This window comes from Hemicordylus capensis, chromosome 3, assembly GCF_027244095.1.
Source record: "Hemicordylus capensis ecotype Gifberg chromosome 3, rHemCap1.1.pri, whole genome shotgun sequence".
Classification (NCBI taxonomy): domain Eukaryota; kingdom Metazoa; phylum Chordata; class Lepidosauria; order Squamata; family Cordylidae; genus Hemicordylus; species Hemicordylus capensis.
In genome coordinates this window covers 26,112,266-26,128,102 of record NC_069659.1, presented here as the reverse complement: position 1 = coordinate 26,128,102, position 15,837 = coordinate 26,112,266, and the positions used below count along the sequence as shown (strand labels likewise).

Genomic DNA, 15,837 nt, shown 5'->3' with positions numbered 1-15,837 from the left:
GATGCCCGGGAGGGAACTTGCAAGGAACCTTCACGCTCTGGGGAATATCTCCCCCCAGCGCAGCAAACACACATGCCGTCTCCCATTCAAAGGCAACCAGGGCGGACCCTGCTTAGCAAAAGGGGACAATCCACGCTCGCTACCAAAGGACCAGCCGCTTCCTGAGACAAAGGGCCAATTGCACGCCTCGGCAGGCTCCCCGCCCAGCCCAGCATCCGCCGTCCCTCCGCCTCATGTTCCATCATCACGTGGGAAGATAGCCCCGGGGTCCTCCTAACAGTAGCAACGCAACAGTACCTCTTTTGGCTCGCCGAGAGGGGAAGCTGCCAGTCGTCAGACGGCGTGGGAGCTGGGCAGAGCTCGAGTTCGCCGCCAACACCCCTGTGACTGTCGCCTGCTGGGAAGTTGTCTTGGAAGGACCCCAGTCGCCAGAATCGCCCCTCTTCCTTTCGGACAACAATGAGACTCCTCGCTGGGCGGCTCACCGGCTCCGCGCTGTTGCTGGTGGCGCTTGTTCCTTTCTGCCTTGCCGTGCAGTCGGGTAAGTAGGCTTGGGGAACGCCCCCCCCCCGCAAAAGATCCCCCCTCCCCTTATCATCATTAGCCTGCATCCAGAGGAGCCCGCGCTCAGAGGGGAGGAGGGGTAACCCCTTTTTAAAATTATTATTATTTTTATTTAAAAGATTCCCTTCCTACCCTCGATCATTGCAGATCTCTGGATATTTAAATCTCCAGACCTCTGGGTTATTATAATCCCCCCCCATGGTATTTTGAGAAGTATGACACCGCAGGCCTCTGCCCTGAGGAGTTTACAATCTAGAGACTGATAGGACGGGAGACAGCAGGGGAAAGCAGGGAAATGGAAAACGGGAAGGATGGGCGATTATTGCAGTCCCGTGTGCTTAGGCTGAGTTGCAGTTGTATGTAGGGATGCGGCCGAAGCTCAGTGGTAGAGTGTCTGCTTGGCATGCAGAAGATCCCAGCTTTGATCCTTGGTAGGGAATAAAGGTAAAGAGCCAGCAAAGCGTAGTGGTTAGAGCATTGGACTAGGACCAGGAAGACCCGAGTTCAAATCCCCATTCAACCATGAAACTCACTGGGTGACCCTGGGCCAGTCATGTCTCTCTCTCAGCCTAACCTACCTCACAGGGTTGTTGTGAGGATAAAAATAACACTGTACACTGCTCTGAGTGCCTCTGAGGAAGAGCAGGTTATAAGTGTAAAAATAAACATAAATAAATAAATTAAATTAAGTGTGCCGTCGAATCAGTGTTGACTCCTGGCAACCACAGAGCCCTGTGGTTGTTTTTGGTAGAATACAGGAGGGGTTTACCATTGAGATCTCCCACGCAGCATGAGATGATGCCTTTCAGCATCTTCCTGTATCGCTGGTGCCCGATATAGGTGTTTCCCATAGTCTGGGAAACATATTGGCAGAGATTTGAACTGGCAACCTCTGGCTTGCTGTGGAATACCTACCTGAAAAGTCCTGCCTGAAACCATGGAGAGCTGCCACCATTCAGTGGAGACCACACTGAACTGACTCCGAATAAGGTGGTTCCCTGTGCTCTTTCTTTGGCTGAGCATGGCTCCGTTAGAAAGCAGCTTCCCATGTTCCTGTTGGGTATCAAATAATGGATAAGCTTTATCCTGCAGTACAGGGATGGCTGTATGGCTACAGCCTTGAAGCCACTTGCTACAGCGTACAAGCAGATGCTGCTTCCTACCTGTTGCAGACAAGTTTGGAGTGGAATGAGGTGGCTGGTGTTTGTTCACTGCTTGTGGTGTTTCCATCTGGGATTTATGAGTGTACTACAATAGCAAACCGTATGTTTAAAGGCCCTAAAATAGAGGACTGTGGTTCTTAGCAGTCTCTTAGGAGGAGTTTTGAATTGGCTACCCCAGATTTTTCTCTGTAAAATTAAAGCAAAGGCCGGATTGTATAAACAACATTTGTTATCCTGAGGGAAAACATGGGACTTGGAAATGATTCTCATTGATTTCCAGAGAATTTACTTCCATTTAAGGCTGCAGTCTTTGAGCATGTTTTTTAGGAAGCTAGTCTTGCTGAATTGAAGCCTGTTCCCTGTTTTTTAACATGCCTAAAGCCGGGGTTCTCAAACTGGGGTCCCAGATGATGTTGGACTACAGCTCCCATCATCCCCAGGCTTCAGCCATTGTGGCTGGGGATGATGGGAGTTGCAGTCCAACAGCATCTGGGGACTCCAGTTTGAAGACTCCCCTGGCCTAAAGCACTCCAAATGGACAACAAAGCAGCACAGTTCCCAGGGGTGGGTAGGATGGTTAGCCCATGGACTGAATGTGGCCCTCAGAACAACACTGGCCTCCAGTGGCCTGTCAGGTTTTAATCAAACTATGGTAGAAGTTCTGCTCACAATTTAGCATTTAGGGGAAAGATCTAGCATTGGTATCACTTGTATATTGGAATTAGTTATGCAACACTTCTAACATGCCTGGCCATTTTGCAGTGCAACATAAGCAAAGAGAGGTTTCAGACAGATATTTCCCTGCCCTGCTTGGTGATGTAGAACACTGTTGAACCTGGGACCTTCTGCATGCAAAGCACACGCTCTGCCACAGTGCTACGGCCCTGTATCTGGCATCTCACTTGCATTTTGGAAAGGTGAGGGAACTCTGCCAGTCTGCTTCCTGAGAGATCTTTCAGGAAGTGACGGGGAGGAGAACTGGTCTTGTGGTCTCAAGCATGACTTGTCCCCTTAGCTAAGCAGGGTCCACCCTGGTTGCATATGAATGGGAGACTGTATGCATGAGGGGAACTGTAAGATATTCCCCTCAGGGGAAGGAGTCGCTCTGGGAAGAGCAGAAGGTTCCAAGTTCCCTCCCTGGCAGCATCTCCAAGACAGGGCTGAGAGAGATTCCTGCCTGCAACCTTGGAGAAGCCTTTTCAAGTCTGTGTAGACAATACTGAGCTAGATGGACCTATAGTCTGACTCAGTATATGGCAGCTTCCTATGTTCCTAGGTGCATTTGGGCCTTGGTGCCCAAATCGATGAGCTTGTTCTGACAAGAGATCCTGTGCTCCATACTAGCAAAGCCTTTACTGCTAGTACTAGCTGTATGTCAAAGCATGAACATCTGTGAAGGCACTGGATTGTCTGGTCCTTGAACTAGAGAATGCAGGTGCTGATTTTTCTGGTTCAAGATAGTTTATCCTTAATTTAAAAAAAAAAAAAAGCACATGATGCTCTGGGTGAGTTGGCTAATAAATGTTGGCCAACAGAGCAATCCTATGCATGCTACTGTGAAAATTCACTTTTCTGCACAGCTGCAGTCCTATGTAAATTTACCCAGAGGTGCTCTTACCCCTGAACATCAGGGCCAAAGTCCAGGGCCTCCACAGCCCCTGGGGGCCCCCAAATCCTCTTTAGTCTGTCCTAGGTGGTGTGGTCACCCGGCAGAGCATGATGGTGCTTAATTTTCAGGGGAGGGGGGCCCTCCAAAGGCCTTTAGGTCCAGGCTCCAAAATTACCTAAGTGCACCTCTGCATTTACCAGAGTGTTCATGGAATAACAGCATGGTGATCACAGCTAATGCAGGAGTAGGCAAACCTGGCTCTCTAGCTGCTGTAACTACAACTCCCATCATCCCCAGCCACTATAACTTTTGTCCGGGGGGGGGGGTTGTGATGGTGCTTCAACAACAGCTGGAGAGTCAAGGATGCTTACTTCTGCCCTAATGATTGCTGATTCCAGTTCTATCCCCTTTTTTTCTCATTTAAGCCACATCAACATTTCCTCTTCCTGTGTAAAAATTTAGATATGCTTGTACTCTTGCTTCTGCCTGAATATTCTCAGAAATAAGCACAGTGTAGCATAGTACACCGCCTAGAGATGCTCATATCAGGCTGTATAAAAATATAAGTAAATAATACATAAATAAATAGTATTTGTGTGTGTCAACCAGGCAACTCTGTTAAACCTGAATGGTTTAACCCTTTGAAGGCAGTGGAGGACTGAGACTGCAACCCTAAACACACTCTCTAGGAAGTCAGCCACACCGAGTACAATGGGATCTCCTTTTACGTAAACATGGTTGCAATCTTATGAATATTTTCTTGGGAATAAGCTCTGTTGATCTTGGTAGTCCTTACTTCTTAGTAAACATTCATTGGATTGGGCTGCACATCAGCTTACAGTATGTTCTTATGTGTCATTGTGTGAAATTTAACTGGAAATTTAAATCAGTCTGGAAATTTGATTACTACGTGTATGAGAAACGATGAGGTCATTTGCACAATCAAAAACCCGGGTTTGGGAGCTGTGTGTGCTCCCAATTTTTGGTTTGTGGAAGCAAGGTAAGAGGAAAACCTGGGTAGAAGTGATTGTGTGGAAGCAAGGTAGGAGGAAAAGCTACCCAGGTTTTCCTCCTATCTTGCTTCCACACAATCACTTCTAACCAGGCTTCCCTTGCTTCCACACAACCAAAAATTGGGAGCACACTCAACTCCCAAACACAGGTAGAACACAGTTTTTGATTGTGTGAATGACCTTGATGTGTTACGATATTTCAGATACCTCACTATGCATAGTACCACTATTCACAATTCTGCATATCCGAGGTGGCCTAATTGCCATCCAACCTTGATATCCGGGAGTACGAAAGGGTTAAAACCCCTGTATTCGCAGTTTGGAGATGACTGGAAATGACCTTGGAGGTCACTTCCAGTTGTCATTTTGTGAAAGGGAGCCATTTTGTGGCTCATTTGGTACAAAAAAAAATTCCTGTGGATCACTTGTATCCTTGCCTGATGAGGCTAAATGATCATGGCAGAGTCCATGGTCAACACATGTAGAGTGTGTTTTCTTGCTGAGAGACTTAACACTTGGCACTTGTGCCATATCCCACAGCATGATACCTGAGTATCTGTTGTTACGTTTCTCATCCCTCATGTTTCAATGTAGAAAAAAGAGGAAGGAAAGATTATGAAGTTCTTTGAGGGTTAGTCTAGCATAATGGCTGTGAATCAGGAAGTTCTTAGTTCACTTCACACCTGCCATGAAACTTGGTGGCCATAGGCAAATCACGCTAAACTTTCTTCTGCAGTGTGGGGTAATAATAATGATCTGCCTTATGGATTTTCATAGAGACTATTGAAATAATTTATGTGAAACGCTCTTTAAAATACTGTCTAAATGCTATGTATTATCATTACTAAGGCTGAGTCAAAAGGTGGGGTGACTTTCCATTAATATGTTTGTCACGTGGAAAGGAACTCTATTTTTTGTAATGTGGTTGCTGTAAGATGGCAGTGTTTGCCTATTCAGGAAGCATTGCCTTCACCCTGAACAGGCTTTGTTTGCCTTCATTGATACTACTATCTTCACTACATTATCCCTGAGTGGTTAGGTTCACCCATGCAACCAGAAACACTGCTCTCACTCTGAATTGACTTAATTTGCCCTTCGTGAAATCAGCATGTAGCTAAATCTAATAGGCTGCAAAAGCACAATGAGATAATTACTCATGTGGTCCTTGGTTTGCTGCAATTTAGCTCAGGAGAAGCTCAATTTAGCTCAGTTTAGCTCCACGGGGGTGTTTCGGGTCGGGGGAGGCACCGCAGCTGCAAAAGATAGAGGGGGAAATGGCAATAAAAGTTATTGGGGAAAGTCACAAGTTTAAAGGTTATTTGGAAACAGTAAAATATTTGGCAAAACCCTAGTTGTTGTTGTTTTAACAGTAGTAATAATCAACTATAATCTTAATTAGGGTTTTGCAAAGTGTTTGCTTGTTTCAGTTTTCATGTTGAAAGTAGTATTTTGGGGAAGGGGAGAGGAAGAAATATTTACCAAGGTAGCCTTGTTTTTAGCAAGAAATAATAGGCATATTAACTGGCCTTGTAGGAAGAACTAGACTGAAGAGAACACCAGGACATCCGGGGTTCCCCCACCCCCAGGCAGGTGGGTTCTAGTATCATAAATATGATATACTATTTGAAATATATGGACCAGTTTGGTATCTCTTCAATAACTGCAAAGTAGAGATGAGGCTCTGAAAAGGCTGGCAAATGGACAACTCCACTTTTGGTTGAATGTTCATGAGCAAGGATTTCTCTGGGCTGTGAAAGGAGTTCCTGGCTGCAGTTTCTGCAGAAATGTGTGTGGGTGGTGGTGGTGGGGGAAATCCCTTAATTTCCTTTTTCTTGGAAGATTTGCCATTTCTAAAATTTCTACTTGGCTGCTTGAAAAAACCTTTCCAATAAAGTGAGGGGACATTAATATGGTGGAGAGTTTTTGTTTTGTTTTGGGGTTTTGTTTTACTGTAAAGGTCAAATGACATACCCAATCAGATCACACTCTATTTAGGGCATCAGGAAAGGTTTTATACTAAGGGGTTTTTTAAAAAATAAAAAAAAGAGAGAGGGGGGGGATTTTTATGGGAAATTTTTCCAGAAAACCGATGTCTCTGAGTTTCTGTTAAAGATATATGAACATATGAAGCTGCCTTATATTTTTATTTATTTTTATTTTTATTTGTTTACATTTTATATCCCACTCTTCCTCCAAGGAGCCCAGTGTGGTGTACTACATACTTAGGTTTCTCCTCACAACAACCCTGTGAAGTAGGTTAGGCTGAGAGAGAAGTGACTGGACCAGAGTCACCCAGCTAGTCTCATGGCTGAATGGGGATTTGAACTCGGGTCTCCCCGGTCCTAGTCCAATATATTGTAGCTGGGGGTGATCAGAGTTGTAGTTCAACAACAGCTGGGGGGCCAAGTTTGCCCCCCCCCAACCTTCTAAGTGAGCAAAGAGTCACCTTTTAAAGTGTTGACTCTCATATAGTTAGCAATAGGAGAGCAACTGTTCCTATCCAGGCAAAGCATCCCTCCAGTGGCTATTGCTGGTGTCTATCTTGTGCTTCCTTCTAGATTTTGGAACCTTTTGGAACTGGGAGCCATCTTGGGAGAAGAGAGCTGGTCTTGTGGTAGCAAGCATGACTTGTCCCCTTAGCTAAGCAGGGTCCACCCTGGTGGCATATGAATGGGAGACTAGAAGTGTGAGCACTGTAAGATATTTCCCCTTAGGGGATGGGGGCGCTTTGGGAAGAGCACCTGAGTTTCCAAGTTCCCGCCCTGGCATCTCCAAGATAGGATTGAGACAGATTCCTACCTGAAAACTTAGCGAAGCCGCTGCCAGCCTGGGTAGACAATTACTGAGCTAGATAGACCAATGGTCTGACTCAGTATATGGCAGCTTCCTGTGTTCCTATTTCTTTTTCTGTGTAACCTCCTGCTCCGAGAACATTTTTATTGGAAAGTGGTATATAAATATTGATGGGAGTATTGTTTATACTGACTAGCAGAAGTGCTCCACAGTGGCAGATGAGGATCTTTCTCAGCTCTAGCTGGCCATGCCAGGGATTAAACCTGGGAGCTTTTACATGCAATGCATGTGCCTTACCACTGAGCGATGGCCTTACCTTTTTCTACCTGTTACCTGATAATGCCCATCACTAACAGCATCCAATATGGTCATTGTGTTTCACCCATTTCTGTTAAGATTGATGTTGTTTGTGGGTGCTCTGTCAGGCCTTATATTTTCACAAAATGCGGTATTCTCACTGGACAGGGCTGTAGAACTTCAGCCCTCAGCACAGCATCCCTCCAGTGGCTGCTGCTGGTCTCTGCCTTGTGTTTCTCTTTAGGTTGTGAGCCCTTTGAGGACAGGGGGCCATCTTACTATTTTTTCCTATGTAAACCGCTCTGAGAACTTTGCTTGAAGAGCAGTATATAAACATTCATGGTGGTGGTAGTAGTAGTAGTCGTCGTTGTCGTCGAAGTCCTCCAGCTGTTTTGAGGCTTCAACTCCCATCATCCCCAGCCACCGTCACCAATAATTGGGGATTATGGAAGTTGTGGTCCAACATCTGCAGGAAGGCCAAAGCTGTCCAGCCCTGTTGTAGGAGAAGTAGCAATTGTGCCTACTGTTCAGTGGCTCAGCCAACATTCAGCAAGGGTGTGCAGTGCACCCAAGCCACAGGTGCCGGGGGGGGGGTCACGCTTGCCACCTCCCCTGCCCCCCTAGAGTGCTTGTCCCCACCTTTGCAGCCCCCTGCCGCCACTGGGCTACGCTCACCCCGACTACACACCAGTGAGCTCAGGCGGCCCCTTTAGGCAAGCCTGTTTTCACTGGCATTTGGGGTAAGCGCAGCCTGGCAGGCGAGTGAAGGACGGGGTGGTAAGTGAGGGCGGCAAGCAATGGCAGGACGCTCTTTTAGATTTTGCCCCTGGGCTAGCCAACCTTGTTCCACCAATGCTTCCTTGGTTGCTTCCCCAGCCTTCTGCCCTCCCTCGTTTTTGCTCCCTAGCATGACTTTGTTCCTCTTTGAAAAGCGCTTCCAATCAGATCTTCTAGTCAACATATTTTGCATAGCTTTCTCATGAGAATAATTTTGCTTTGCTACTCTGGTTCCATCTAAAGGTAAAACGTGCTGTCGAATTGGTGTCGACTCCTGGCGACGCGACCACAGAGCCCTGTGGTTGTCTCTGGCTTGCTAGTCAAGTCATTTCCCCGCTGCGCCATTAGGTGGCTATGTGGTGCCATCTAATCCTGTGAATATTAGCCCTTGTTATTGTATTGATTAGGGAATGCATAACTGGCCTTTTGGCCTGAAACAGACCCTAGAGGCAGCTTACAGCCTAAAATAATTTAAAATATAACATCCAAAAGAGTGAATTGAAATAATAAACAGTAGAACAGCAGTATGAATCAAATTAAACCAACAGCTATATCAATTAGCTGTAAAGCTTATTAAATACTTGCTGAAAACGCACTGTAGTATTAAAAACGCACCAACACTTAAGGGTCTGGTTCAGACTAATAAGGTGGATGAGCCCACCTGCTCCTTCCTTCCCTTATGCACCTGGCTAAATGCAAAGCTTTGTGGTTTGATAAACCACCGTTCCTTATATCGGAACCTGTGGCCGAAGTGATCTGTGAAACTGATCTGAAACTTTGGCCTCAGTGATCCAAGTAAAGTAGGATATCAAACAGTGGTTTGTAGGACTGTGCAACATCGGATCAGGAACATGGAAAGTTGCCAATATGGTCCATTTCAGAGGAGGTCAGAGAAGTTCCTGATCCAAACTTGAGGGGCCCATTTCAGTTCAGACTTCTCCAACCTCCTTTGGAAAAAAAATCTGAGCTTTCTGGAGTTCCAAATGGAAGAGAGAATCATAAGAACAGCCCTGCTGGATCAGGCCCAAGGCCCATCCATCTAGACCAGCATCCTGTTTCTCACAGTGGCCCACCAGATGCTGCTGGAAGCCACAGGCAGGAGTTGAGGGCATGCCCTCTCTCCTGCCATTACTCCCCTGCAACTGGTTCTCAGAGCCATCCTGCCTTTTGAGACTGGAGATGGCCCACAGCCCTTCGACTAGTAGCCATTGATGGACCTCTCCTCCATGAAGTTATTCATACCCCTCTTAAAGCCATCCAGGTTGTTGGCTGTCACTACGTCCTGTGGCAGAGAGTTCCACAAGTGGATCACGCGTTGTGTGAAAAGGTACTTCCGTTTGTTGGTCCTGCTCTCCTCTCCCATCCCCTAGCCGGCTGGGGGGGACCCATCTTCAGCCCTCATTCTGCCCACCTGCCTGTGCATATCCCCTTTTTCTAAGTTTTTTAAAAAAGTTTTATAGCCAATTTTTAACTCACAAGCCACCAGTTTCTGGGTTTCACTTGTGATTCTCTGATGTTGCATCACTTCCCCTTTAAATTCTCTGGTGTTGGGTTACTCCTCTTCTGGGCTCACAGTGAGTATGCTGGTAACTTTTTAAAATTGATTGAAAGGTTGGTTGGGAAAATAACCAATCCAAAACCCGACATCAAGAAGGGTCCAAAGAACCCCAAAATGACATTTGCAGGGTCGGATTAGATCAGGTTGGAGCCAATCCCAATATTTGTGTTTGTGCACAGCCCTAATGGTTTGATTCTGATTTGATATTCTAATTTTCTGGGATTTCTTAAGTGGCAGTTTATTGGCTTTGATATAATGTGAAACTGATTTAGCAAACCAGGAAGCTTTGAATTTAGCTTGTCATATGAAGGGAAGAGAGGTGTGGTGGACATGCATGAACTTGTTCACAAACAGAGCCATTATGTTTGTATTTGTTTAAATTCATCTGCTTGCATTTGCCTCTTTCTCACCAAGATAGTTGAGAAGAGTTGTCTTGTGTGTTACTGTGCGTGTCGTCATTTTGTACTTTTTTGTATTTCAGTATTGAAAATCACACACACATACACACGCTCTTTGCATCATTGCAATTGGTGGAACTTGCTGTAAGAAATGGACAAAGACATGCAAAACGTTAGTGAGGGCTATACCACATGGCCCAGGATGTACAGAGGGGAAGATAAAGTTGTCTGTACCACAACATATGTCCTTGCTTTAAGACTTTGAAGGTGGTGAAAGATTGCGGAACTGTAGCTTGTTCCTTGGGATGGGATAGGATAGGATGGGATGGATTGCATAGAGCCCAGAACAGAATCTGTCTCAAGTTTTCCTTAGAAGAAAAATACTTGATATGGCTGAGAAAGCAAAATATAATCATTTTTTAAATGAGGCCAACTTTAATATTGGAGATTCCTCTGTGGAAGCAAGGGCCGTGTAATGAGGGCAGCAGAGAGGGAGATTTTCTGAATGCCATAAATATTTCCAAAGATGCCTCAAGAACCTTGGAGATATTTTCAAAGGGTGGGTTAGAAATTGAACGTAAGACTCTGCAATTTCTGTGGTCCTTGAAGCATTGAGCCTCTGTTCCCTTACCAGCCCTCTGGGATAAGGACCCAGGTACTCTGATGGCAAGAAGGCATCCCTCATATACATGCTCTGTATTAGGGAAAGGGGGTGGGAAGCAAAGCTGTGTTTGTTATGTTGAGGGGGAGCGATTGCTTTCCCTGAGGATGAAGATGGACCTGGAAATGCCCCAGATGCATAGCATGAAGTGCTAAGGCAACATATAATGCTGTTTTATTCAGGGTGGATTTGATTTAAATCAAACTGATTTAAATCACTAGCAGGGTGGATAAAAATAAAAAAAAATCCGATTTAAATTAAAAAATCGGATTTTTTTAATTTAAATCGGATTTTTTTAATTTAAATCGGATTTTTTTGATTTTTATCCACCCTGCTAGTGATTTAAATCGTGATTTAAATCAGTTTGATTTAAATCAAATCCACCCTGGTTTTATTTCAGACATTGGAGCCAGTTGGGTGGGTGATCTGTTAGATTTCTATGCTGCCTTTCATAAACTTATCCCATGGCACTTTACAACAGTAAAATCCATTTAAAAAATCACATTAAAACAACCAACAATACAGTAAGGAGGACAGATCTCTAGTGTCTTTAACTGACTATGAAATTCAACCGGCGTAGCTTTATTTCCACAACAACCCTGTGAGGTAGGTTAGGCTGAGAGTTGAGTGACTGGCCCCAGGTCATCCAGGAAGTTTCATGGCTGAACGGGGATTTGAACTCTTGTCTCCCCGGTCCTAGTCCAACACTCGAACCACTGCACTACACTGGCTCTCCAGTACACCACTCTGCGCTTATCAGAGGAGGAGAGCTGGTCTTGTGGTAGCAAGCATGAATTGTCCCCTCTGCTAAGCAGGGTCCATCCTGGTTTGCATTTGAATGGGAGACTACCTGTGTGAGCACTGTAAGATATTCCCCTTAAGGCAGGGCTGCACAACTTCAGCCCTCCTGCAGAAGTCAGACTACAACTCCCATAATTCCTGACTATTGTCCACTGTGGCTGGGTATGATGGAAGTTCTAGTCAAAGACTGCTGGAGGGCTGGAGTTGTGCAGCCCTGCCTAAAGGGATGGGGCCGCTCTGGGAAGAGCATTTGAATGCCTAAGGTTCCATGTTCCCTCCCTGGCATCTCCAAGATAGGACTGAGAGAGACTCCTGCCTGCTACCTTGGAGAAGCCTCTGCCAGTCTGTGTAGACCAGTGTTTCTCAACCACCAGTCCGTGGACCGGTGCCGGTCCATGAGCAGTTGAGTCCTGGTCCGTGCTGGTCCATGAGGAATTAATCCCCCCACAAAACAATTACGAGTTGGTGGGGACCTCCATTGCTGGGAGCTCTCCAGAGCTCATTTCTAGGCAGGCAGCCCTAGCTGCTGGGATAACATTCATTTCAAAGAAGCGGGGGCTGCCTGCCTAGAAATGAGCTCTGGAGAGCTCCCAGCAGTGGTGCCCCCACACAGCTTGAAATTGTTTGGGGAGGGGTGACGGGAGGTGAGGGGGGGCGACCCCTTTACTAACTGCTGATCCGGGAAACCGCGCACAAAGAATGGACCGGTCCACGACTCCAAAAATGTTGAGAAACACTGGTGTAGACAATACTGAGCTAGATGGACCAGTGGTCTGACTCAAGAGAAAGCAGTTTCCTATCTTCTTCTGTGGAGGCTATACAGACTTCTCTCTTGTGCTGCCAGTAGCAGGGAGAGAAATGACAGTGGTGATGGAATGAGGTTTAGGATGAGTGGTAAGGAAAAGTTCCTTCTTTGCACAGAAATCTTTCATTTCCAGCTACCAGCTGCATATTGCAAACAAAAGTTATTTGGGTGAGGTTTGGAAATCACCCAGGAGACGTTCTTTCAGACAGAAGATAAATCCCATTGAGGTCAGTGGGAGCCACACAGTTTGCATAAGATTGTGTCTTGGTGGCGAAAGGAATCAAGAGGATATTCAACAAACATAGTCCCAAAGAAACTCTCCAGTGCAGGCTAGACAGATCTCAGGGGCCTTATTTTTACAAGCATTGCTTGTGGCATGATGGACATGCCCTTCAAGTATAGCCTCTCTGCTGTAATTTATATTTTATATTTAAATCCCACTCTTCCTCCAAATTGCCCAGAGTGGTGCACATGGTTATTTTATCCTCACAACAGCCCTTTGAGGTCGGTTAGACTAAGCAATAGATGACTGGCTCAAAGTCACCCAGTGAGTTTTGTGGATGAACAGGGATTTGAACTCGGGTCTCCCCTAGTCCAACACTCTAGCCACTACACCACACTGGCTTTATCCTCATGAAGATGTGGAGTGAATTGGCAGAAAATATGTGTGAGTTCTGCCACTCCTGATGTTTCCAAATCCAAGCTCTTGGAGGTGATCGTGAGCCAGGGATCCACAAATTTAGGCTTAGCTCACTAGCCAGCCATTGTTTGTGGTCACCACCAATCCCCTCTCTTCCCCTCAGCACCACAGGCAGAGAGCTTCGAAAAGAAGCAGGTCTTCTGTCATTCGCACTGGGGTATGGTTAAGAAACAGTGGGAGCTCTCTCCTGTTGCTTGGAAAAGATGCCTCCTGTTTCTTAATGTCTCAAAAAAAGGCAGTGGAACTATGACCTCTGATGAGGAGATCTGTGTGCTGCTGGGTGTCCTGCTCACCCAGAGGGCTGGGTGTAAACTCCATTGACGAACTGGCAAGTGGTTTTTTAGATGCCTGATCATGCATATCCCAAGCTTGCGGGGGTAGGGGGGGCGTCTTTTCCCAGCAAGAAGCAATCCTGTGCAAATTTACTTGTAAATAACTTGTTCCATCTGGCCTGTGTGAAAGCATGTCTTCTGAGTGGTTTGCAGACTTATACACATGCACACAATCTGCAGCAGGTAGCTAGAAGTGAACGTTTTTGACCCTTCCTGGCACTAAGCGACTGTTCTATGGGAGTGGCACCCCCTGAAGAGTCGGCTAATTTTTATTTATTTAAAACATTTGATCTTCCACCCTCCAGTTTCCCAGCTCTCCCAGTTTCTCACACCTCAAGTTGTGTGGACTTTTAATTTTGCATGGAGCTGTTCTGTTGCTCCGTGCCACTTATTATGGGCAGGTTTCCCGAAAGAGAAAAATAGTGCACATATTTATGGCAGCCTCTGTGTTTCTGTTCCAGGGAGTTCCAATGGAACACAGACGATCACCCCCACTGCTCACCAATCAAATTCTTCAGCACCAAGTAAGTCTCTGCTCATCCTTTCCCCCTTATGCACTAAGATGAAAGCACTGCTGACTGCATATTATTAGTATTAGTATTATTAGTATTATTATTAAAACTTTTATACCGCCCTTCCAAAAGGCTTAGTTTTACATTAAAACACCATTAAAATCAATTAATAATTAAACAAAAATTATAAAGTATAAAACAATGATTAACAATTAAAAACATCATAAAACAACAATTAAATAATCAGAACAATTTAAAAACAAGTTTTAAAAAGCTGAGAAAGCCTGGTTGAAGAGATGTGTTTTCTGAAAATTGCCAGAGATGGGGAGGATCGTATCTCAGCAGGGAGCGCATTCCACAATCTCGGGGCAGCAGCCGAGAAGGCCCGTCTCTGTGTAGCCACCAAACAAGTTGGTGGCAACTGGAGACGGACCTCCTCAAGTGACCTCAGCCGCCGGTGGGGCTCATAGTGAAGAAGACGCTCTCTTAAATACCCAGGGCCTACGCTGTTTAGGGCTTTATAAGTTATAACTAGCACTTTGTATTTTGCCCGGAAACCTATTGGCAGCCACTGTAACTCCATCAACAAAGGAGTAATGTGGTCTCTCCGAGATGACCCAGAGACCAACCTGGCTGCCGCATTCTGAACCAAATGAAGTTTCCAGACTACGTACAAAGGCAGCCCCACATAGAGCGCATTACAGAAGTCCAGTCTGGAGGTTACCAACAAATGTACCACTGTTTTGAGGTCATTGATCTCGAGAAACAGGCGCAGCTGGCGTATCAGCCGGAGCTGATAGAAAGCACCCCTGGCCACCGCCTCAACCTGAGAAACCAAGGAGAGACATTGATCCAGAAGTACTCCCAGACTACGAACCTGTTCCTTTTGGGGAAGTGTGACCCCGTCTAGAACAGGCAGATCAAAATCGTCTCTAGAGTTCTGACCCCGCACAATAAGTACCTCCGTCTTATCTGGATTCAGCTTCAGTTTATTCTCCCTCATCCAGCCCATTACTGCTTCCAGGCAGGCATTTAGGGAGGATATGCCAACTCCTGACGAAGTTGAATGGAGAAGTAGATCTGGGTGTCATCAGCATACTGGTAACACCCAGCTCCAAATCCCCTGATGATCTCTCCCAGCGGTTTCATGTAGATGTTAAAAAGCATTGGAGAGAGTATGGAGCCTTGAGGGACACCATACTTAAGCTCAGATTTTGAAGAGCAACAATCTCCAATCGACACCATCTGGAATCTGTACGAGAGGTAGGAGCGGAACCACTGTAAAACATTGCCTCCCACCCCCAACCCCCTCAGACATTCCAGAAGGATACTATGGTTGATAGTATCGAAAGCCGCCGAGAGATCCAAGAGGACCAACAGAGTCACACTTCCTCTGTCCATTGCCAATTGGAGATCATCCATCAGGCCGACCAAGGCAGTCTCCACCCCATAGCCCGCCCGAAAACCAGTTTGAAATGGGTCTAGATAATCAGTTTCCTCCAAGACCGCCTGGAGCTGAGAGGCCACCACCCTCTCAATTACCTTGCCCAGCCATGGGAGATTGGAAACTGGCCTATAGTTGCTCAACTCTGAGGGATCTAACGCAGGCTTCTTTAGAAAAGGGCTAATAATTGCCTCCTTAAGACAAGGAGGCATCCTGCCCTCCCTCAGAGAAGCATTTATGATTTCTACCAGGCCGCCTACAACAGCCTCCCTGCTAGATAGAACAAGCTATGTTGGACAAGGATCAAGAGGACGTGGTAGGCCTCACCACTCCAAGCAACTTGTCCACATCATCAGGAGTCACAAACTGAAATTGATCCAGTTGAATCGTATAAGAGGAGTTGTCGGACA

General features: G+C 46.0%; 1 protein-coding gene across 2 annotated transcripts in view; it reads left to right on the top strand.

The window, feature by feature from the left end:
- The first annotated feature begins 212 nt into the window (after nt 1–212).
- Nucleotides 213–15,837, top strand: part of TMEM123 (transmembrane protein 123) — a 49,249-nt gene continuing 33,624 nt past the window's right edge. The window contains exons 1-2 of one of the 2 annotated variants that reach the window (XM_053311801.1): nt 213–541; nt 13,933–13,995. In XM_053311801.1, coding sequence (XP_053167776.1) covers nt 460–541; nt 13,933–13,995 — 145 coding nt within the window. In that variant the 5' untranslated portion in view covers nt 213–459. The remainder of the gene's footprint in view (nt 542–13,932; nt 13,996–15,837) is intronic. The other variant, XM_053311802.1, reaches the window with a different exon arrangement.